Source organism: Drosophila mojavensis, unplaced genomic scaffold (genome assembly GCF_018153725.1).
Source record: "Drosophila mojavensis isolate 15081-1352.22 unplaced genomic scaffold, ASM1815372v1 contig_74, whole genome shotgun sequence".
Taxonomy (NCBI): domain Eukaryota; kingdom Metazoa; phylum Arthropoda; class Insecta; order Diptera; family Drosophilidae; genus Drosophila; species Drosophila mojavensis.
In genome coordinates, this window is record NW_025318899.1 from 23,534,740 (window position 1) to 23,558,475 (window position 23,736).

The 23,736-nt window shown below is 41.4% G+C and overlaps 2 protein-coding genes across 7 annotated transcripts in view; one reads left to right on the forward strand and one right to left on the reverse strand.

The window, feature by feature from the left end:
• Window positions 1-14,917, reverse strand: part of LOC6583422 (Down syndrome cell adhesion molecule-like protein Dscam2) — a 31,436-nt gene extending 16,519 nt beyond the window's left edge. For 3 of the 4 annotated variants that reach the window (XM_044009520.1, XM_044009519.1, XM_044009518.1), the window contains exons 1-7: window positions 14,234-14,916; window positions 9,699-10,031; window positions 9,395-9,556; window positions 6,041-6,187; window positions 5,782-5,899; window positions 4,235-4,683; window positions 3,999-4,143 (exon numbers count right to left, since the gene is read on the reverse strand). In XM_044009520.1, coding sequence (XP_043865455.1) covers window positions 3,999-4,143; window positions 4,235-4,683; window positions 5,782-5,899; window positions 6,041-6,187; window positions 9,395-9,556; window positions 9,699-10,031; window positions 14,234-14,282 — 1,403 coding nt within the window. In that variant the 5' untranslated portion in view covers window positions 14,283-14,916. Of the gene's footprint in view, window positions 1-3,998; window positions 4,144-4,234; window positions 4,684-5,781; window positions 5,900-6,040; window positions 6,188-9,394; window positions 9,557-9,698; window positions 10,032-14,233 lie in introns of all 4 variants that reach the window. The other variant, XM_044009521.1, reaches the window with a different exon arrangement.
• A 4,298-nt stretch (window positions 14,918-19,215) lies between these two features.
• Window positions 19,216-20,595, forward strand: LOC6583424. 3 transcript variants are annotated; one of them, XM_044009837.1, is made up of 4 exons: window positions 19,216-19,307; window positions 19,359-19,438; window positions 19,503-19,946; window positions 20,032-20,595. In XM_044009837.1, exons 1-4 carry the CDS (start codon window positions 19,292-19,294, stop codon window positions 20,053-20,055), a joined length of 564 nt encoding a protein of 187 aa, XP_043865772.1. In that variant the 5' UTR covers window positions 19,216-19,291; the 3' UTR covers window positions 20,056-20,595. The 3 variants fall into 3 exon arrangements, with proteins under 3 accessions (XP_043865772.1, XP_043865773.1, XP_043865774.1); XM_044009838.1 differs by having other exon boundaries at window positions 19,369-19,438; XM_044009839.1 differs by having other exon boundaries at window positions 19,228-19,307; window positions 19,431-19,438.
• Window positions 20,596-23,736: the final 3,141 nt, after the last annotated feature.

Genomic DNA, 23,736 nt, shown 5'->3' on the forward strand with positions numbered 1-23,736 from the left:
TGAAAATGAAGCTGCTCAAAACTCAGACTTACAAACACGCACACACAAGCTCACAGCCACACACAGACCCACTCATATCCCCAAATGTTCAGCCATGGACATGGCTGCTAGCTGCAACAATTGAGCGCATTGAAACAATGCCGGGACAAAATTGCAACAAAGTTGCAAGTTGCACACATCCGCAGATGGCAGAACGAAAGTGGCCCCGCATCCTACAGCCATGGAGTGGCAGCTTAAACGCCATTACGAAACTTTAAGCGGAAGCGAGTGTGTGAGATGTCTGGTTGAGTTTATAAGTCGGCAACGGGTGGGGGAAGGGGCATCAGGCAGGAGCAGGGACGGGATTGGCTGTGGCATAAAGCGCTTTGGTTGCAACAAAATAAACCTAATAGTTGGCGCAGCTTTTGTATGCTGTTTTAGTTGATTGTTGTGTAAATCCGCGTGTGTGGGTGTTTGGCTATGTGTGTGTATGTGAGTGTGTGTGTGTCTCCTGTGCAAGCTTTTAGGTGGCTTAATTTCGACAAAAATAAAAGTAGTTGTTGCAACAACTTAAGATTCAGTGCGAAGTGAAAAAGTTTGTCTGCAAACTTACAAAATTATGAATTTCAATTTGTCTGAACCGAGATTCCACGTGGCGCACTGCAGCTCGTTGACGGTTAAATGGATTATATGAGAGCGCTTATAAGTTTTACAGATACCGAATTTCTTAAGAGGACACTTATTATGCCTCTAATGTAATTCAATACTTGATGAAATTTAAATAAAGTCGATTAGGGCAAATTAAGTTAAAAACTTTTGAGCTCTGACAAAGGGCTAAGCATGTCGGGTTTAAAAAAGAATTTCTTATACATATAAGCCACGAAAAAATATATATTTAAATTATTGGTGAGAATCAAAATTAAATGTATGGTAAGTTATCACTTTAATTTTAATATAATTTTAATTTTAATATAGTTATTAATAAACAGCATTTCATTGTTTTCGGTGTTTACTTAAAATGTGTTTACTTAATAATCCCGTATATTGATACACAGTCTAATGGGCAGTTTTCAATTAACTCCTCTCCTAAAATATTTTAAAATAATCTGATGAATATATACGTAGAGCACGTATTCCAAATGCTAAAAACTTACGTAAATATTTATTCATGTAAAATCTTCCTAACAGAACTGGAAATCCTAGATGAGCTTGCAAAGTGAAAAGAGTATATTGATATTGTCCAATAAAAAATATATAAAAATAATACATATAATCATAAAACAATTATAATTATATAAAAAATAAAAAATAAATAAATCATGAAAAAATGAATATAAATCTAACAAGAATAATAGTATTTACAGCAAGAAAGACAATAAATAAAGAGTAAAATTACTTTAATTATTAAAACCTAACTTTCCATCCTTCTCTCTGCACAAAGGCCAAGTACTTTACCGATATTAAGGCTAATAATTTCTCAATTGAGCATAAAAACCCCAACTTTTGACAACTACTTTACGACGATAATCTATATATGTATATGTATAATATCATTTTACCCTCCGCAAATAGACCTAAAAATGAGGAGTAAATGGTTAGTAAGTGCAACTATAATCACGCTGTGAACGAGTATTAATCAGTCGGTGATCCTCAATGGCGCTTGCCTGCAATGTATTTAAGAACTGAAACTATTTTGGTCTTTAATTGAAATTTCTGCAATGACCCTGGCAATAGGCAAGTGCTTTGTTTATTTGTATAAAGTTATACACAACTTTACATTTGTGGCGCACTTAACGCTGAATTATTCAAGCCAAAATTAAACATACACATACACGCTCCAGACAGCCTGCAGCAGTAGACGAGCGCAGCACAGCATGCGCACACACATGCCGAGCGAGTAAGCGGCGACGCCTTCAATGCTGCCACATGCTACATGCCTCAGACAAACTTCTCCAAATGGCGTAAAATGAGCGTTTGAGTGTTGCGTTACCTCGTGCGCGCAATCATTTAATTTCCGCCCCAAGGCGTCAGCTCCAGCGTCAGCTTCAGCTCGGCTCCTGCTCGCAGAGCCCCCGCATTGCCTGCTGCCTGCCTGGCTGGCTGTCTCTCTGCCTGTCTGTCTGTCTTCTTGCCAAACTCTCTGTCTGTCAGCCTGTTTGCTCGACTGTCTGGCTGGCTGTCTGCGTGTGTATTAAATAAATACAGTTACCGAGTTGATATACCTTTAAACCGAATAATGTAAACCACTTAAAACTCGGCAATTACAGCAAGCGACAAGCGACAAGCGACTGGCAACGGAATGTCTGCAGTTGGAAATTAGGTTGCCCCAGCGCCTTCAATACGGGCATCTGGAGGAGTATAATGCCTAATGGCATTATTTGTCAAAATTGTGTTGCTTAAATAACTTTTAAATTGAAGCCAAGGGCGACGACAGCACCCAGAGTGTCGGCAACTTCTGGACAAACTTTAGCACTGCCCACTCGAAAATGCTTGTAATCAATTTGTGCCCTGTGGTCGGCCAAACTCCTTAAAAAGTGCTGGACATATTCAAATGAAGCTCAGCGAGAAAGAGCTCAGCCCTTGAATAAAACATATTCATGGCAAAGTCGCAAGCTCCTTACATGAATAATGTTTTTGATTATTTTGAAGTTCAGCCAGCGCATGATATGCAGCTGAAGAGTGACAGATGTGGCTGATGAGAGCAATTCCCTCAATAACCGTCAGGTCAGACTGCTGGCAATTCGTTCTTTGTAAAATGAAATAAATAAAAAGAATTTATTTAAGACAATTCCTCAGTGATCACAGATGGGATATAGGAATATTCAATATATGCAGTGTATAATCAAATTAAGAGGAAAACAACACGAGTTTCTGCTTATATATATATATATACATACATATTTATGCAACACTTTTGTAACTTTCAACGTGCTCTTTGGCCAGCAGATGACATTAGTTTTAATTAAAAACAGCAGCTACAACGGAGTGCAGTTGGGAGCTGAAGCGCAGCTATGATTTTTTTATTGGACAGCAAACAGACGAACTAAATGACAGCCAAAGTCAATGTTAATAAAACGAACTGGGGCCATTTTTAATCAACAACAGAAGTCAACAACGGACCAACTTTGACTTGCAAATCATTACAGACGTAACTCAAACAATTAGTGGCAGCTGGCAACAAACTGAAAACGAAGTGCGGCCCGGAGAGTGCAGAGTGGAGAATGCCGTAGTAAAAATAAAAATCAGATGAAATGCCATCAAAGGCAGGCCAAGAGAATGCGAATGGGGATGGGAGTGGTTGTGGGAGTGAGAGTGGGAGCTGCAGTAGAGGCAGCCAATCAATCGATGTGCTGTTGCATTTTATTTGTTTGTGGCAAATAAAGGCAACTACTTGGAGCGCTTGACCGTTGAATGCAAATGTCAATGTCATTAAAGAGCCACTGGGAATTTAATAAGCAGTTGCCATTTGCCAGTTGCCAGTTGGCAATTTCTATTGGATGTTGGCTCTGGGCCAGACTAAAAATGTAATTAAATGCGTCAGGCAAACAACACACTTGCCGAGCCTTAATTAACAAATAGAAAGCCAAAGCCAGAACCTTGGCCAGACACAGGAGTGGGCCGTGCAAAGTCTTTAGACCGTTGCCAGTGGCTGTGCCCCTCCATAGAGTGAATGAACGTTGAAGCCGGCGCCGAGCCGCGCACTCACTAGGCACGACTACTGGCAGTCGGCGTTGACGTCGGCGTCGGCGTCGGCAGCCGACAGAGCTACTTTCTATACGTGCGATGTTTTAAAAGCCAAATGCTAAAAAAAAAAAAATGCAAAAAGAGAAAAATATATACAACGAGCGCAATAAATGCAGCTTCCGCCGCATTTTTCTGTTTCTGTTCATTTTTCCTCTATTTTTTTCAGTTTTTATTTTTTTTTTTTTTTTGCGGTGCCACCCGCAGAGTTGGCAATAGTCGAGCTCCACCCACCGGCAGCGCACTAGGCAGAGCCCGTTTTCAACAAGTTCAATTACCTTCCGTTTGATGGCAGAGGAAATCCGTCCAGTGTCCATGAAATTTGCGGGGATGGATTGCCGGCAGCGGAGCATTTGAGACTAACAGCGGGTCCCGGCTGCAGCGTCTGCTCGATGAAGCTGTAGAGTAGCACGGGCGGCGCATCTGCAAGGCCAGTGTGGTTGCGGATATTCATATAAATATTTTAGCTGCAATTACTCGGCGGCTGTTGCCAATACTTGGCCTCGCTACTTACCGCCCAGCTGCAGCTCGGCAGTGGCCTGAAACGTATCGCCCTCGGGCCGTCGCACTACACACTGGTACATGCCGCGATTCTCACGGCTGACGCGCGGCACCACCAACGTGTCCTCGATGCGGCCGGACGAGGGCAGCTGCCGCCCGTCCTTGTACCACAGGATGTTCTGCATGCCCACGGGGCTGCCGTTGCTGGTCACCAGGCAGCGAAACTCGGCCGTGCCTCCCATATGCACGCTCAATACATTCGGCGAGATTTCCACTTGTATGGGCGTGGCCACCGTCAGCCGCAACTCAGCGCTGGCCTCGCCGCCCACGTTGCTGGCCGTACACTTGTAGACGCCCGAGTCCTCGCCAGTGACCGCCTCGATGGCCAGTATGGGCCCCAGCAGTCGCACCCGCGGCCCGCTCAGCACAGGCAGCGGGCCAGCTCCGTTTTGAGTGTACCAGCTGGAGAAGAGAAAAACAATAGAGTATGAATGTGGTTAGAAATATATAAATTTTATATAATTGAATCCTGACGCTGTCCTTAGGTAGATTCACTTGAGTCATAAGGAATTATTCGGATTACAAGAAATGTGATCGAAAATGTCAACCCCAGCTTAATCCAACTATTTAAATTATTAAAGTAAGCTTCACCCACACACACACACACACGAATGTTGCTCTCTGTGTCTGTGTCTGTGTCTGAATGTTTTATCTACTCTTCCTTTGTTTAATGTTGCATTAATCCCAATGGCTGGCTCATTTGCCAATGTGTCTGTCGCTGTCTACCCGCCTGTCTCCCGACTTTATTAATTATGAAATGGCTAGAGTTTTATTTTTCTGCTGCTTTTTTTTATGCAGTTTTATTTGCTGCTCAGCAATCTATCCATCTATCTGACAGTGGTTTGGCTGCCCTCATAGATTCTTTTGTTTCGCGTTTACAGTCTGGCATTGTATCTCGGAAATTTACAGCCGCTGCCTCAGCTGCCTCCACTGGTGGCTCCCGTTTGCCGGTTGCCGCATGCCGGTTGCCGTTGCGAGTTGCCGGCTGCCGTGCAGCGAAAGTTTTTTATTACTTGCCTGCTTATCAAAGCGTAATTATGTGTGCACATGTGTCCTGCACCTACCTCTAGTAGCTAAACGGCTACACACACACATGTCCTATGTACACATTTCATTCTCTACAATTTCACACACACACGCGCGTTACGCACATCTGCATCAGAGCAGCATCTAGTGCTCGAGTTCATGCCCAACTTTAAGGTAGACGGCGCTCAACTTCATATTTTAATTAGCGTTCCATGGCAAGCTGGCAACTCTCTCGACACATTTAACACAATCACTGGCCATGTTGCAGCGGCCACAGTTTTATTTATATGCTTGGAAGCCCTAAACGCTCGCACACACAACACCCTTCTGTGTGGGTGTGAATGTATATGCGTTCCAATTAACTCACACAAAGGCAACGCTGTCAACGTCAAAAGTTTCACCTGTAATGTGTCTAGCTGGCTGACAGTGCCATCGATTTTACGCCCCACCCGCCACCGCCTGCCTACTACCTACCTGTATTCAGGCGAAGGGCAACCCTGTGCCACGCACAGCAGCACCGCGCCCTCGTCCTGCGAAACCTGCACATGAGATGTGTGCTCCACAACGCTCGGTGAGATGATGCCGCGATGCGCTGTATGAGATGTAGAGATTGACATTGGTTAGTCTTGCTGTTAGCGCTGTGCACCTGTGCACCTGTGCAGAGTGCACCTGTGCACAGTGTGTGCTACTGTCTCTTTGAGTATCAGGCAGTCGCTGTGATTGGGTCACTCACAATTAATGCGCAATCGCGTGGGCGAGCTGACAACAACCTGACGGGTTAGCCGATGCATGCTGCGACAGCGGAAGGATTGCGACTCATCGCTCTCCTGCAGATTGTGAATGAGCAGCTCACCAGTTGGCAGCAAATGGAATTTGCCATCTGTGAAAACAAGAAAATAGACAATTATTCAAAGATGACATGAAAGCTGAGTCGGACGCTGCCGACTACGTAATACTCATTCAAGGTCACAAGCAATTGAATATTTTTGGATGAAGAAGCCAAGAAAAATGGTGCGAAATTCCTCTACCTCTACCTCTGCCCTACTCTACCCTGCTCTACTCTATATCGAACTTTTTTTTTTTTTGGTAAATCAGCAGAGGAGATAATCAGTAGTTTGTTTAGTTAATAGATCTAATTTAAACCCTGTAGATATCTAGTAGGCATATTAATACACAATTCTTTATATCTTAGTACTTAATCAGGCTTGACTGATGACTATTCAAGAATAAAGTTCTTAGCAGATATGAATATCACAAAACAGAAAAGCAAACAAGCTACAATAATGAAGGGAAAATAAGAAAGATATGAAAATGTGGTCATGATTGAACGAATTTATAATTTATAATTAAAATATGTACTTTGGTATGAATGTCATTCATCGAAGTAACGATATCATAAGAGAAGAAGTACTTTGAAGTAAAACCAAATTTAGGTATATCAATTTTAAAGGATTTAGACATAATTTTAAATAAGCAAGCATTGAGTTTTTGTAGAAAATATACATTTATATTTTTACGTTTTACAATTTTACAAATTTTTAAATGTTTGTTTATCGCTTAATCAACGTCTCAAATCTCAGACCACTTCGCCCCACGCCTTGATTACCCACTTGACAACAAATTACGCTAACATCGAAACGGCTGCGCCACTTCGACCCAGCTATTGCAACACAATTGCAGTTACGCTGACGCTTGAAGTGCCGAGTCGACACCGGAAACCAATGCGCAGTTTCAGCGATGGCTATTGGAAACCACTTACGCCCACGCCGCTACTGCCAAGAGTTCAACGACGGCCAGCTAAGAACCGCTGATGCGACATCCGCTCTACCGCTGACGCCGTTGTTGCTCCGCTATGCGGATGCGACAGCAGCCGAAATAGGGCGCTGACGTTGCAGCCGCCGCTGCTCCGCTGCTGCTGCTCTGCCACTGCGACGAGCTCGCCATGACTTCAAGAAGAACTGGGGAGTTAGCCATTGGGCAACTGGAAGATCAGTTCCAGACGACTCGCCGAATCATTCAGACCTAACTAACCCAAAATTAAAACAAGTAAGAAAGCTCTAGTCGAGACTGCTCGACTACGAGATCCCCTGAACCCTTGGAGCAATAGATATTTCAATACTTTTTCGCGACTTTCAGCTTACACAAGAAACACGCACTCACACACACACACACGCACGTACGCACACACAGGTATACATACACACACACGCATACAGACACACATACACACACACACGCATACAGACACAAACGCATACACACACACACATACACACACACATACACATACAAGCAACCACGCATAAACACGCATGGGCTGCAGTGTGCGCTTACTATGAGAACTTAATTGCTTAATAACTTTTTTGTGAACGTACGATCTTCATGAAACTTTCAGATTATGATTATGACATGGATATGCATGTAATTGCCAAAGCACAAGTCTCTAGTATTTGAAATACGCTTTTTACAAAAGTGACGGTGAGGGGATGAATTTAAGGGTGGGGGGTAAATTTTAACAAAAACCGAAATTGTATAAATTGCATATAAGCATACATTAAAAATTTGGAGACTCTAGCAATAAAGGTGTAGAAGATATAATTTTATAACTGGTTTTCGATAAGGTTTTTTATCGATAAAAAAAGATCGGGATGAGTTATCGATTTTTAATGATAAACTTGATATGCGCGCTGTAATTACGAACATTTAAGAAAAAAATTTGAAGTCTCTAGCTCCTATATCTTCTGAAATCGACGCGTTCATACATACGGACAGACGGACAGACGGACGGACGGACAGACGGACGGACGGACAGACGGACAGACAGACGGACAGGGCCAAATCAACTCAGCTCGTCGCCCTGATCAAGAATATATATACTTTGTGGGGTCTGCCACGCCTCCTTCTGCCTGTTACATACATATCAACAAAACCATTATACCCTGATTTCCCATTGAAAATGGGTTCAGGGTATAAAAACATTTGAGTATTAAACGTTATAACGTTTTATTGAAGTCCTTTGAGTTCTTATTTGTTGAATCATGTTCATCCCAACCAGCTTCTACTATTAAGTATGTGTCGCCATGCAATACGGCGATGGCACCTTCAATGAACCCTAGGATGCGACTGTCGATTCTTGGAACGACAGGAGCATTACTTAACTTATATATATATATAATAATTTATTTATTATATTATATATACATATAAATATATAAATTTTTTTTTTTTTTTTTAACTAAAAGTAAACCTTTGAATTAGTTCGAAATTTAAATATTTGTACGTTTAAAAAATGTATAGGAATTTGCTTTTCAAATTTTATATTAATAATAAAAAGAAGAAAAAAAAAACTTAAATAATAAATAATCAAAAAAGAACAGTAATTTGATCTATCGGAGTATCACACTCATACAAATAAACTTGAGTTTTTATATTTTGATGGATTTGTGGGAATTTATATTGAATGAGTTTTTGTGTATAAATAATAGCATTCAAGGAGAAGTTACTAGAAAACTAGAAAATACAAGTGTAATTTAATAATAAATGTACACATAGAATTTGAAATGTTGTCTGAGTACACGGATATGCCTACTTTAAATTGCTGTCGTCTATCTTATGCATTAAAGAAGTCTGCAAGATACTTGTGTCTTAGAAAGCTGCATCGCTAAGCGCTTGCCAAAGGCTTAACTACTTATCACTGCACAAAATTGCACCTTTGTTGGGGCAGGGTTAAGGCAAGTTAAAAGCTCTTCTCAAATTGCCAAAGGACAATGTTAATTATGCATCAAAGCATGGGGCATAGCACACACACGCATACTTAAATACACCCACACGAACACGAGCACAAACACACACACACATGCATACGCGTTATGGTATATAGGCAAAGCGATGGTAGTTAAGCAGGCAAATACTGAAAACAAACAATGCACTTTGTTGGCTTGGTAAGCCGCTACAGGGACAAGGATGCAGGCGAGCACCGAGGCCGAGCCTGCGACTTCAGTTGAAGCCACGTCAGCAGCAGACACGCAGACAGTTAGACAGATAGACAGATAGACGTTGCACAAGTATGAACACCCGCGTTACTTACCGCCTTGCAGCGAGGGATAGATGTAGATAGCGGGTTCATGAACCCACGAGACCACTCGTACCAATTCCTTGACAAACGTGGGCACCACACAACGCAAAATGGCTGTGCAGCCGCGCGACGCGGATAATACCTCCACATCCACTTTGTAGGCCTGGGCCACGACTGCCGCAAAAGTACGAAAAATGTGAAAATACAAAAAATATGCAAGCCTCAAACACACACGCACATACGTACGTATGTATGTGTGAGTCTACATATGTATATGTACATATATATGATGCATTTTGGCTGACTCGAAACTTACCCGCCCGCACTTGCACGTCGCGCGACACAATGCGGCCCACAGAGTTGCTGGCGATGCAGCGATATATCGTATTATGTATATCTTGATGATAGGCAGCCGCAGCAAAGGGCATTAGCACGAGCGTGCCGTTGCGGAGCACACGACGCACGCCATGAATTTCCGTAACCGCCGTGCCATCCGCGTGCACCCAATCGATCGTTGGCTGGGGACTGCCCGAGGCGGAGCAATCCAGCCAGCCGCCGGACGAATTGGAGAACTCAACGCGACCCGGAGGCTCCATGACAAAGCCGGGGCCACGCAAATGTGTTTCAAAGGGCTCGCTAATCGTGGCATCTGTAACAAAACAAAAACACAAATAATATAGTTATATATTACACATATATGTATGTGTATATTTAAATTGAAGTAGATTTTAAATAAAATATGCCCTAAATGTTCCCATTCCAAATTGGGCACTTGGATATTTTAGACTAATTTAAGCAAATATAAAACGCAAATATCTTAAAAGGCAATTAAATGTAGAGCCATTCAAATATTCATAGCGCAATTCGCATTTCTCAAAGTTCCATTAGCCTGCATTCAACTGTACTCCTTTAAGGAGGAGGGGTGCTCGAAATCTTTCTGTATTTCATCAGGCAAGCTTTCCATTGAAGTCCGTTCCAATGTACTTGTCCGCCTGCATGCCGCTTGGCAAACAGATTGCGCCTTATCTTAAATAAGAATAACATTTTTGTCTATGGCTTCGCCATGCTTTGCTCTCTCTTTCATGCATGCACACACACACATGTACATACACACTCACAGTTATATATTTCGTGTTGTATATCTATGTAGCTGTGTGTGTATTTCTCAAATTGACATTTCGCTTCAAATTCCACATGAATACGCCTCGGCTGTCAGTGCCACCCAAGCGGCTCTCCCTGCGGCGCTCTGCAAATCCTTGCAACTCGTTCAAGTCTGGCACTAGGAGCCTCTTACCGCTCTCCCTGCCTCCTGCCCCGCTCGCTTGGCTGTTCCGCACCGCCAAGTCATTGTGTCTGCAATTAGAGTTGTTTTTGTTCTTTTTGCTTTTGTATATTTTTTTGTTGCCGTTGCTGTTGTTGCTGTTGTTGTTGTCGTTGTTGTCGTTGTTGTTGCTGTGCCTGGCCAGTCGCTTTTTGTTTTATGCTTGGCATCATGGATTTTTATGTTACTTCTTTCTGGTTTCATTTTTCTGCTCGTCTCTCCGGCCCATGTTCGTTTCGTTTCATTTCGCTTTTCCCCGCTGATTTCATGGCTCCCGCTGTTCGGGAGCGAGCAGGACGAGGCCTCTGCCAGGCCATAAAATTATTGCAAGTATGTCTTGAGTACGCCTGGCACTCGGTATATTTTTTGTTTCGGCCAGAAAGGGTATATTTTACGAGCATGTGCCGCAAAGCGCACACACATGGGTGTCCGGGTTCGCTGATGTGTATGTGTGTGTGCGAGAGTGTGTGTGTATACATCCACTTGTAGGTTTTTTATTCTTTCCTGTGAAAACAAAGGGTCTACGCCGCGAGCGCTACTGTGCGTCTCTTCTGCCTCTGCTCTTCCTGTCATTGTATGCCGTGTACCAAGCCAAGTATGTCTTCCTCTTCCCCAGCTTCGGCTTCAGCTTCGTCTTATTCCTTTAGCACCTCAACTTGGGCTTATTGCTGCGGCTTAACTGACGAATTCGACATTCACACGAATATTTTCGATTTGGGCTGTGCGGATTTAGTGCCAAAGCCATGAAACAATTTAAGACAGCAGGGATTGAGTGTGACACACAAAGAATGAGATGCGATTCAGTTCCCATAGAACAACAAAACTCGCTCTAAAAATATCGAATGCACATAAATTTTCTACTGTCTTTTATATTATTTCTTTTACTATGCTCATATATCTTGATAAGTTTTGTATATATATAACTATATTCGGATGTCCAAAGTCGCGCTATCCGCAGAGCTATCTCAATTTATTTATAATGCTGTTAAAGCTGCTGCTATTTTACAACTTGTCAAACTGGCTGACAGTTCGTTGCACTCTTAGAGCTGCAACTGCAACTGCAGCCGCGGTTGGCTTTTGCATCCTTCAAAGCTTTTCTTCGAATTTCCGCTCGGCTTTTTCGTCTCGCTTTTCCACTGACTTTCATTTGGAATATGAGTGTATTTCGCATCTACTTGGCGGCTCGAGGGGTTGGTTTTGCCTTTGCGAGGCAACTCAGACTTTGTGTTTCTTCTCTGGATTATGCCCTTTTGGCACTTTTTGAAATTATTTCTTTTTCCTTTGAGGCCTTGCGTGTGTGCAAGCTGTGTAGTTCTGTTGTTTATGATACTGCAGACGTACTGTGTAAGGGGCTAGCCGTAAAACAGCCTGAGGCATTCCCACACAGCCTCGAAACTAACAGTTTCCAATGCGCATTAAAGCTCAGCGGCGAGCACTTTAAAGGACTTTCCCAGCTGCGGAAATACTCAGCCGAAGTGCTGCCAGTTGGTACCGGCACCGGAAATGATGGGCTGTGCCCTCTGCGTAATCAACCCAGAAAACAGGAAATTCAATTTTTATGCGCTAAAACAAGCAAAGGAAACGTCAACACACAGACACACACACACACACAAACACTCATAGCGAAGCGTATTTCCAATTCAATACTGTTTCTGGCCTAAAGTTGAAAGAACTTAAAACGTTTACAGACCAACGCGCATTCAGACGGGCACAATAATAACAACGGCAGCAGTAATAATAATTGTAAATAACTTTTTATGTTGGAGCAACGGGAAACCAAAGAGATGGCCCTAAGCCCCTCCAAAGCCGACTTGCACACGAACCAAAAGCAAAAGCAAAGTAAAGCAAAGAAGAAAATCCGCAACAAAAAGGCAGCTGAATGAGAAATTTTAAATGTTTATAGCGCAAATTGATTTTCGAGAAAAACCAAAGCAAATTCGCAACTCCTAAAAAGGTTGACATCGTTTCTGACGCCGTTAAAAATTGAATAAAATTTCAGCAGCAAATAAAATTAATTTTTAAACAAATAATATTTTGAAACTTGAACAGAAAAAGCGACAGCAGTGCATAGTGGATGAGATGAGTTGAGGCTAGAACCATTTTTCTTTTCCATTTCGAGCCAGCTGCGCTCTGCCTGACCTCTGCCCCGGAGACCATTTGACAGGAAGCCGAAGCGTGCATCATTAATCGCACACGAAATTAAAGCGTTTGTCACAAAGGATTTAAAATACAATCAATCTGGGGGAGCAACAGCCCGTGTGGAGCCAATATAAATATTCCATAATTTTGTTGTAACAGTTTTGCGGGAAAACCACTTTGAGGGTTAAGTTCGCTTGGTTTAGGCCCTATAGACTTTTCAGCATAATCGAATTCCTGTTGTTTTCCGTGCTGAATTTGTGTAGCGCATTAGATTTTATGTTTATTTTTATCCGCATGAAAATGAAATAACAACGAAAACCAAAAGAAGTATGCCCTTCAGATATTGAGCAACAATTTCATTTGCATATTTTTCATTTGCCCGCAGCTCGGCTAGAGTGCGAAATCATACTATGTATATGTATTCATGGTATATCTATAGGTATGTCAGTTGCTATTGCCGAAGCCATCATAAATATGAAAACAGTCAGGCAATGAAAATTGGAAAATATCAAATTTCCAAAAGCTTCTTTATGTGTGTGTGCGAGACTCTCTGTGTGTGTGTGTGTGTGTGTGTGTGAACGATTTGATGGGTCTACTGTGGTTCGATCGAGTGCTCTGCTTCTGACACATTTCATTAGTCCACTCACACACACACACACTGGCACACTGCCACACACACACACACACACAAGCACACACACTCAAGTTGCTTGGCATAAATTGACGCCTGGGTTTTTATCATAAGGCAATTTCATATTATGTATACGCAGTTTGCGCGCTGGCTGGTTTAGTTTTTGTTGTTATGACCGTCATTTTATGGGCTTGACGTAACATAAACGGACCAAATCATTTGCACTTAGTTCGTAGAGTAAATGCTGGCTCATAAATTATGCTAACACCTCTCTCCCTCTCGCTCTGACTGAGAACGTTTGTATTCATGCGAGCTCTTATGATTTATGTAGCTGCGAGGCTCAAGCCTCAGCACACAAATTTGGGAAAGTCTTGAAACTGCACTATATATGTTTAACCGAATAAAATATGGCTGGAATATGAGGTTTAATTAAGCATTACTTGAATTTGATATATTTTGAAGGCATATTAGATTTCGCAAGAGCTTAAAAGTCTGCACGCTTTTGCCGTTTGCTCAAAACCCGTTAAATCCCTGAAAAGCCTTATGAGCCTGAGCGCCTTTTAGAATAATAAGTTTTAGAGCGCGTAAAAGGAAAATATTTGCCGACAGCTGTTGATAGGTATTCGAAGCACACACTCAAGCACAAATCTAAGCATACTTTGCGGCGCATTCCGAGCGGTGCGGCAAAGTAATCCTGGTGGCATGGGCTAAGAGGTAGGGAAAGAGGGGGAAGGGAAAAAGCAAGACGAGTTGCACCTACCAAACCTGAGCAGCAAACAAATCACAAAAAGGCGGCTACTAATCCACATGCTTTCCTCTTCGGTTTCCTGTTTTGATTTTAGTTTCACTATTCGTTTCTTTTTGTTTTCCTTTGTTTTTGTTTTGTTTTGGTTTGGTTTGGTTTGCTTTGGTTTTCGTATTGTTGAATTGGCAAAGATTGATTTTCGGCTCACGCAATTTTGATTCGAATTGAGTTGCACTGTCGCACGGATTTACATTTTAGACACTTTCTCCCTGTCGTTTGGCACCAATGTTGTGTAGTGATAGCTAAAACTTAATGCTGATGATTTGTTGATTTTATGATGCTGGCGATTCACTTTAATAGCCGGCACACTCCGAGCACAAGCGCGCACTCACAACCTCACTCAACAATCCTGTCCAGGCAACTGCACGCGTGCAAAGATTCGCATTGACTGCGATGCCTTTTCCACCAGACAGCGAGTCAAGCTCTTCGTTGCGTTTCTCGGATTCTCGGATTCTGTACTCTCTTTGGCGCGCTCTTCGACTATGCGAATTCACCACACATGCGAGCCGACTGCCACTTGAACTCGTACTCGCACTCGCACTCGCACTCGCACTCGCACTCGTACTCGAACCGCTCGCACTCAAAGCCCAGCACAGCACTCACTTACAGCACTCAGTTTCCGCATTTTATGAACCGCCAGAGCCGTTCGTATCCTACGAGCCTCGAAAAGCAACTGACTTGACTGCTCCGGCCTCTGCCATGGTGCTTCCGCTTTGCAGTGCAGTTGGCAGCACTGCAAACTCGGCGGCTCGGCGGCTCGGCGCATGCGCCCCTCCACCTTGTTGTCTGTGGTTAGGCACGAATGTGACTCGGACAGAAGGCAACCATGAGTGGGGGCCTGAAAACAGCTGTGTTTACACTGGGTGGTCAACCAAGCTGCTAGAAGTATGGGTCAAACACCGAACCCATTGCCAGTGCAATGGAAATTCTGTAATTACTGTATGAAACCTCTCATGTTTGATCTCACATAATCATTGGCGTGTATGGAATACCACTTGGTGCAACACTCCTATTAATTAAGTAAAATAAAAGAATATACAGTAAATATAAATAAATATAAAATAAAATAAAATTAAATTAAATAACATACAGTAAAATGTAATTAAATTAATTTAAAAAAAAAAATTATAGTAAAATAAAAATAAATAAATAAAATAAAATAGCATACAATACAATAAAATAAATTTAAAATAAACAAATTTTAAAGTTTAAATAAAATATAACACAATAGCATTTGATGAAATCAGAGTAACGCCCAAATCGGAGCCTGGGCGGGCATTTTTATATTCCTTTAATTTGTTTGTACAACTTACTTGGCATTACGAGCAAACAATTTAACACTTAAAGCGCCACGGCCTGCGCATAAATATGGCCTGATTTAGCACAGGATGCGGCTAATGAGCATCGAGGGAAATGCCGTGTTGCGAGGAACAGCAGAAAAAACCATAGCAAATGTCTGCCAAGTGTTGCTGGCTGCCAAAAAATGATAATTACTTAGCCTAAAAGCATGTAAGCAAGGCACATAATTTGTTTGTGTATTCAACACATTCTGCTGGCCAATTTGGGCGCGTGAATGCGTAAAAAGCTTCACAATAAGAGTCCGCATCACAATCAGAAATAAGAACAAAAACAGAGCAGAAACCAAAAAAAAAAAACGAAAGCCGCAACACAACAGCATCGCCTGCCGTTGACACACATTAGGTACGCCAAGGACAGCAACAAAACATCAGCCGCAACGACAACAACAGCATCAGCAACAGCAACAGCAACACGAACACCAATAAAACATAAGCCGAAACGTGTTTGTTTGCCAAATTTATTGTCGGACCCGCTCGCATTTCCCACAGCGCCCAACCCAGAACATACAGCAGCCCTAGCCAACAACTGAGCGTGTATAGGTAGCTGAACATGTGTCCGTAGACGTGTATGTGTGTGTGTGTGTGCTCGTGTGTACCTGTCAGAGAGTGCGTGTCGGTGTTGTTACTAATGACAACGAAGCCGCGACGCGCATCAGCGAGCGACACCAGAAAGTCATTGACTCATTGAGTTTTCCCTGTGGGCGATAACAACCGCCAATGCCACACCCCACACCACAGCGCCCCCACGCTCTGACGCTACGACGCCTCCACACTTAGCAGTGCAGCACCGAGCTTCCCTTGGAATGTTAGATTGTTTGTTAGCCAGGAGGTTGGTTGCCAGGTTGGTCGGTTGACTGCCTGACTGCATGGCTGCGTGTCTCCATCTAGCCAACGGCACCACCAACAGCACCCACAACAACAGCAGCCACAAAGTGGGCACTGCGTCTGCTGCCGTTGCGTTATGGCAATGATTATGTAGTGGCTGCTGCACTTACTCCATCATCATTAGACATTGTCAGGTGGCACTACATTGCCTTGGCACTTTGGCCACTTGCCGCTGCCAAAAACAGAGCGACCTATCGACGGGACAAAGTCAAACTCAAAGAGTTCACTTTAACAAATTTTGGCAAAGGCAAGGGGTCCAAAAATAAATTAAACCCATCGATTTGAAACTTTTCGAGTTGCATCGGAATAACACTTTAACCCTTAGTTGCGCAATTTATTCGAATAACACTTTCAGTTCTAGTTCCCGATTATTATCTTATTTTAGCAGCACACTTTTTAGTCTATAAAAAGACTAATCACATTCATTTATTAATAATAGCTTTTTCATTTGAAGCTTTACAATTATATAATTTTATTCGGGGTTATTTTCGACAGTCTGTAGGCATACAAATATTTGTTACTCACACAACCAAATGAAATGACATTCACTTTGGACGGTAGCTAATGGTCCATAACGACATTTATCTCTTTATGACTCTATAAACAGTTTAGTTATTTACAAGTTCGTTCATGCCAGCAATTGAGGCCTGGCAAATATTTGGGTAAATAGTTTTAATTATCACGGCAAGTTCTGCAGTTAGCACTTTGCTTACGATGTGTCCGATTCTAGTGTTTTTTCTATCGATAGGCGTGACCCTTGCTGTAGATATCAAAAACGTGGTAAACTTTCCAAAGAAGCGCCAGTATTTTCTTTCGTAATGAATTTCATTTATCTTCAGGTGCCAGTGGCAGTCCATCGAAAATTTGTCATACAATCAGTGCAAACCAATTGTGATCACGACTTTGTGGAATATTTTAGAAAAGTGCCCAATGAAAGATTCCTGTACACCTTCCGTGTAGTCAAACCGGCAACGTCCTTCACAATCAGTATTACGCTGAGTACCGTAAAGTCCAACGGATAATGTACAAAATTGACAAATTGAACGGCTGTCAATTCTTGAAAAATCAGATGATGAGCAAGTTTCTGTCACAGATCTATCGAGCCTTAGTTGTGAACAACACATTATTTGAGTGCCCGATCCGTGCGAACGTTTACTTCCTGAGGAATTTGATCAACCCCAAGATTATGCCCCACTTTCACCCGCTCGGCTACTATCAACTCAGCATACGCATTGAAATGCCGGAGAATCGCAAGCCGTTGATTATGGAGATTCTCTCAAAGTAATTTGTGCTAGCCATAAAATGAATATTGAGAATAATAATCAACCAATAAAAGATGGTTCTCATTGTCAGCTTCTGACTCGGAGATGCCATTAACCCAACACACATTAACAACTTTAGTTTCCTTCAATACAAACATACAAAGCTAGTACGCACTCAGAACTATGAAAGCATTTAAATCAAGGGAAAACTTCTATAATCGAAAATACACATATATCCCATATTTTTCAGATATAATTATCGAAAATTAAGTAATTAAGACACCAATATCAAGTCCATTGTGCATATCACGGTTCCATTCCAAGTTAATGATCCATAACATTAGCTTTTTATGGCTTTATTAATATGTTAGACAGTCATCTAAAGCAATAAATGATGTTCGGAAAAAATGTGGGCTTACAAAAAATGATCAGTCACCTAATAAACGCCCATTTGAAGTTTACAATGTCTCCACATCGAGTCAATTTTTTGTGGATCTTTTTAGTGCTTTCAGTCGAGCAAGTAAGATTGAAATTATGCCTTTCGGCATTCGATTCTCTATATACATATCTTAACAATACAATATTTTTACATAGATATATATGAAACGACTGGTTGTTGTGCAATCAGTAGAGACAACTTGCGATCACGCCTTTGTGGAATATTTCAAGAAAGTACCTAACCAAAATGGGCTCTATGCTTTTCGCCTAGTAAAGCCGGCTACGTCGTTCACCATCAGCATTGTGATGCGCGCTGTGAAATCGCAACGCATATTGTACCAGCTGAAAAAAATAGATGGCTGCCAGTTTTCGAAAAATCAGTTTATGAAGAAGATGTTGACCGAAAGCTACGCAACCTTAATTGTGAACAACTCATTTTTTAAGTGCCCGATAGCCCCCAAGGTTTACTACCTCAAGAACATAAGCAATGCCTTGGTCTCGCCGACTTTTCATCCAACCGGATATTATCAACTTAGCACACGGATGCAAATGCCAGAAACTTCAGCGCCATTCGTAATGGAAATCATTTGGAAGTACAATGTATACTACAAATAGGGATTTAATATGTTTTGTAACTAAGTACAAGTTACTTAATTAAATCCATATATAGCCAATGTCTGTTTATTTGATTTTCCAAAAATATCATTAATGCATTAATTTTCGTAGTCAAAGTCAGTGGAGCATTGCAAGCATCAGCGAACAAAGTACAAAATGCCAAGATTTCATTGTTTTATTTAATTTTATATGGCCTCCTAAAAAATAGTCCAAATTTATATTTCAAATGACATCAAACAAAAAATAAATATTAAAAAATGGTTGTCATTTCTTTTCTAATTTTTGCCACACTCTGGTGACAGAGGCTCTACTGTGACTGATGGACATGACACAAGCTTAATATGCTTCACTTCATGAACGAATATAAATGTTAATTTGACAATGATTAACCCAAGCTGGTACACAAATTCCCAGTCCCGTTTATACAATTTAATGATCCATAACATTTTATCTTGATGGCCCGATGGATATGTAAGTCAATCATCTAGTGAAGATCGGTATAAAAATTGTTCAGTCCCTTAGCGTTTGCCAGTTTGAAGTTTACAATGACTCTGCACCGGATGTATTTTTTGTGGATATTTGTTCTGCTTTCAGTTGAGCAAGTAAGCCTATCTTCGCAACAAAATATTCGATGTATCCCGGATGTATTTATGTATTTTCGCATAGGTACATATGAACGGGATACCTGTTATAGAATCAGTGGAGATAAATTGCGATCACGATTATGTGGAATATTTCAAAAAAGTGCCCAATCAAGATGAGCTCTATACGTTTCGTGTGGCAAAGAAGGCTGCATCGTTCAGCATGAACATTGAGCTGCGCTCTGTGAAATCTCAACGGGTATTGTACGAGCTAAAAAGAGTAGATGGCTGCCAGTTTTTAGAAAATCAGTTTTATAAGAAGATGTTTGTCGAGAGCTACAATACCTTAGTGGTGAACAACTCCTTCTTTAAGTGCCCGATTGCCCCAAAGGTATACTACCTCAAGAATTTAACCAACGCCCTCATCTCACCGACTTTCCATCCAACTGGACATTATCAGGCATTCGTTCAAATTAAAATGGCTGAGAGTCCGTCTCCATTCATTATGGAAATTCTCTGCAAGTACAAAGTGCGTGCGACATAAGTAATTAATATCTTTATACATTTATCTGTTTGATTCTCCATTAATGCGATCAATGCATTAATTATTGTAGTCACTGTCAGTGGACAAAAAATGAGAGAATGGAAAATGCATGCGTCATACCGAATTTATAATAAAGTTAATCCAAGTTATTATAAATATTAAAAATTAGTTTGGACCAAATATGTTTTCGTCTGACAGAAGCTGGAATGCAGATAATTTATTCATTTGTGTTAAACGTAATATTCGTAATGATGAAGTTAAAAATATATAAAATAAGAAGAAGAAAAATTGGAAAAGAGCATAAATCATTTGTAATAGAAGACTTTAAACCATTTCAGACCGTCGAATCAATAATCCCTTCAGCTTAGATGATTGAATATAAGAAATTTTATGAATATGTTTTGTCTATTTGTGTGCTGATAACATTATCCACCTATCCAGTGAGGAGAATTTTGTGAAGAAACGAAAATACCATTGAAATATTTGTTATTTTGTATTAATATATGTATGTATATATTATATAATATTGTCGTTAGCAAGTGCATATCTATGTGTAGCTATTATGGATGAATTGATTGAAAATCTGAATGAAAGGCGACTTTAAAATATATCGAAAACGTTTATTCAGCATTAATACTTGGCATTTTGGAGTGATTCGTTTTAAGTGCACATCTGCTGCTGGCCACTGGACGCCAGAGCTGTTGTCTGCTGCCTGCAGCATGTCCATTCCAAATTGATAAATCTACATAACAATTACGATGCTGGTTAGTATTAAAAACAATAACGGGGCGAGCTTGCACAACGGCAATGGCCATAGGGATGGCTATGGCAGTGTCCGTCATATTTCTAACAATGCGTTCGCATCTGCACAAAAAGGACTTATCTGCACGCAGAGCTCTTGTTGCTGTTGTTGCTGTTGTTGTTGTTGATTTTGTTGTTGTTTGGCGTAGCATTTATGCGCCTGTTTGCATGGCGTTTTGTATGTAGGTCAACATTTGCACGCTGTATGACTGACGTCAACATGGATGGGCCAGCACAGTCCGTTTCCGCTTCCCGTGTTTATGCAATGTTGCTGTTGCTGTTGTTGTTACGCCTACACCTCGTCTACCAGGGATGCTATTGTTGTTGCTGTAGGCTTGTCGCTCTGATTATTGCTGCCGTTATGACAAATGCCCATACTACACGGCGAGCAGCAGCTGACCAGGCAGCCTATATGCCTAGCTATATAGCTGTATATGTATATGTACAGTGCTGCATAGATATATGTGCATATATAGTGCATGTGTAATATGCATATAGTAGCTGTGTGTGTGCGTGTGCGTGTGTGTGCGTCGCAGCATCATCGATTTTTATTTTTGCGTGTTTTTCAAGCGCTTTGTTGCACTATTTGCGCTGTCATTGACAGCAGTTGCCACACATATATTTTTGTAGCATACTTTTTTGGGGCGTTGTCCGTTGCATTTAATTGGTATACACACTTCCTCGCACGTCAACGCAATGACCATGTGTGTGTGTGTGTGTGTCGCTGTGGATGTTTGCGTGTGTCGCAGACTCTTTAAAATTGTAAGCGAATGCCACAGCCACCCTGCGCAGTGCCCCTTCGTACGGCTGTGCTGTGCACTTCAAAAATGCAATCGTCAACGCGTTTCACATGTATTTATATATTTTTTCTGGCCTAGCCAGAACTCCTTTGACAACTTTGAGAACCGCACATACACATAATTGCAGCCTTGAGGCTTGAGGCTAGCTCTTAGCCTCTCAGCCCACCGTTTTACCTTTTTTATACATTGTTGATTGTTTATTGATTTTTGCATGCCACTGTGAATATATTTTGCATGTTTTTAATGACTTTTTGCCTGGCTGTTACTTCATTAAAATGAATGCCATAAAAATGTTGCATTTCCCATTTTGCTTTTTTTTTCGAATTGCGCTCAAGTGGGTCGGCCCTTGAGCCGAGTTGTCGCTTGGCTAAAGGGATTTCAATAAACTGATAGGCAGGAACATCTTTTGTGTAGTCTGGCATAAAAGAAATCATATACATCATTACAATATTTATTTGCGCTCACTCTTAACCTCCGCCAACAACATGTGGGGCTGTGTTTTCAAAGACAAAGAAACGCAGCAGCAGGAGCAGTATCAACAGCAGCAGGAGCAGCAGCAGCAGCAGCAACAGCAACGTCAAGTTGTGAGTTGTAAGTCTTCTGTTCTGGGCAGGAAGCACATTTGCATGTAACACGTGAGTTCACAAAGGCAAGTGACATTGTTTGGGGGCTCGTGGGTCGCTGCCTGGCACACAAATTAAAGTGAGAGTGCAAGTGCGTGGTAGGGCTGGCTTTTGGCTCAGCATACAGACAGGCGCAACCCCTCAACCCTCCAACTCCTCTACGTGTCAACCCGAGTGCAAGGGGCAGCAAGGAGACATGCGCCGCACACATGACAGCATACAAATAGCCCGGGCGAAGCACCAGAGCTACATGCGGATGAGGCGCTGTTGATGCCGCTGCACGCCTCAGCGCACACAGCAAATTATGCGAAAAGCATTTGCAACTTGCTAAAATTTCCGTAATTCCACATTAAATGATTGCACAATTTTAAATACTCAATACGTTCATCCATAATCCATGTCATTTACATATTAGAAAATTTGCAATGGCACAGAATACCAGCTGATCTAACAGAGAACACTCCTTAAAGAGATATTTTCTCTATACTGTCATCTATCTATCTAAATAGCTGCTTTATTTACTCTCTTATAATTAATAGCTACTGTTTTGTTAACTTCACTTAACAGAGATCTGCATAAATGATTCAATGCTTTTTCCTTTCAATTCAACATATTTATTATTATAATAATTTTATCTATAACCCTTGTACAGAGTTTCTATTGGTTGCTAAGCATGTGGAGTCCAAAGTTTGGGAGAATAAACTTTTCTATAGTTGATTGATTTCATTTGAAATCGGACTCTAGGCAAATAAATAATTGCAATAGTGATGCTTTTCATTATCATTTTGAGATATGTACATTTAGTCTAAACAATATACGTACTACATACCACACAGACCACCTTTCTGAGACGTATCAGCGGTATGACACACTATACTTGCATTCCACTGCAAACAACACTGCCACTCTATGCTATGGCTCAAGAGATTTAACTTGATATACCCATCACTCTTGCCAGTTGGCACTATTTAATTTAGAGATAAATAGCTGAGCTTTCATGCCTTCGAATAATTTCCTACACCAGCAAACAAGTCTATGCTTACACCTTTTAGCCCAATACTTGTTGCCAATACTATAATCAAAGTCTCTACTTAGCAGCAGCAAACCAGAAAATAATTTATGATAAATAATAATTTATGAGAAAATATTTTGATATTGTCATATTCAATATTTGACTTTAATATAAGTTGGCTGAAGTTTTCTGCTTTTTAAAAATCACTGTGAGATTTGAAATCTGTAATCTGTTGACGGCCATCTCTGCGTACAAACATTTGGCCGACATTCTGATCAGCACAAAAGCCGCTTAACACGCACTTTCCATTCACACATACGTAAACACGATATACACAATATACACAATACACACAGCACACATACGCACACAATAAAGTGAGGTTGCGTAATAAAGAATGGAGTGTTGCTTTTCGCCCTATCATGCTATTTGCAGGCTTCAGGGAATATCATAATCACGCATTAAGTAACGTTTTCAATTACAGTCCTGCTGCTGCATCTTGTGGCGTCCTGCACGACGTTGTCCTGTCCTGACCTGCC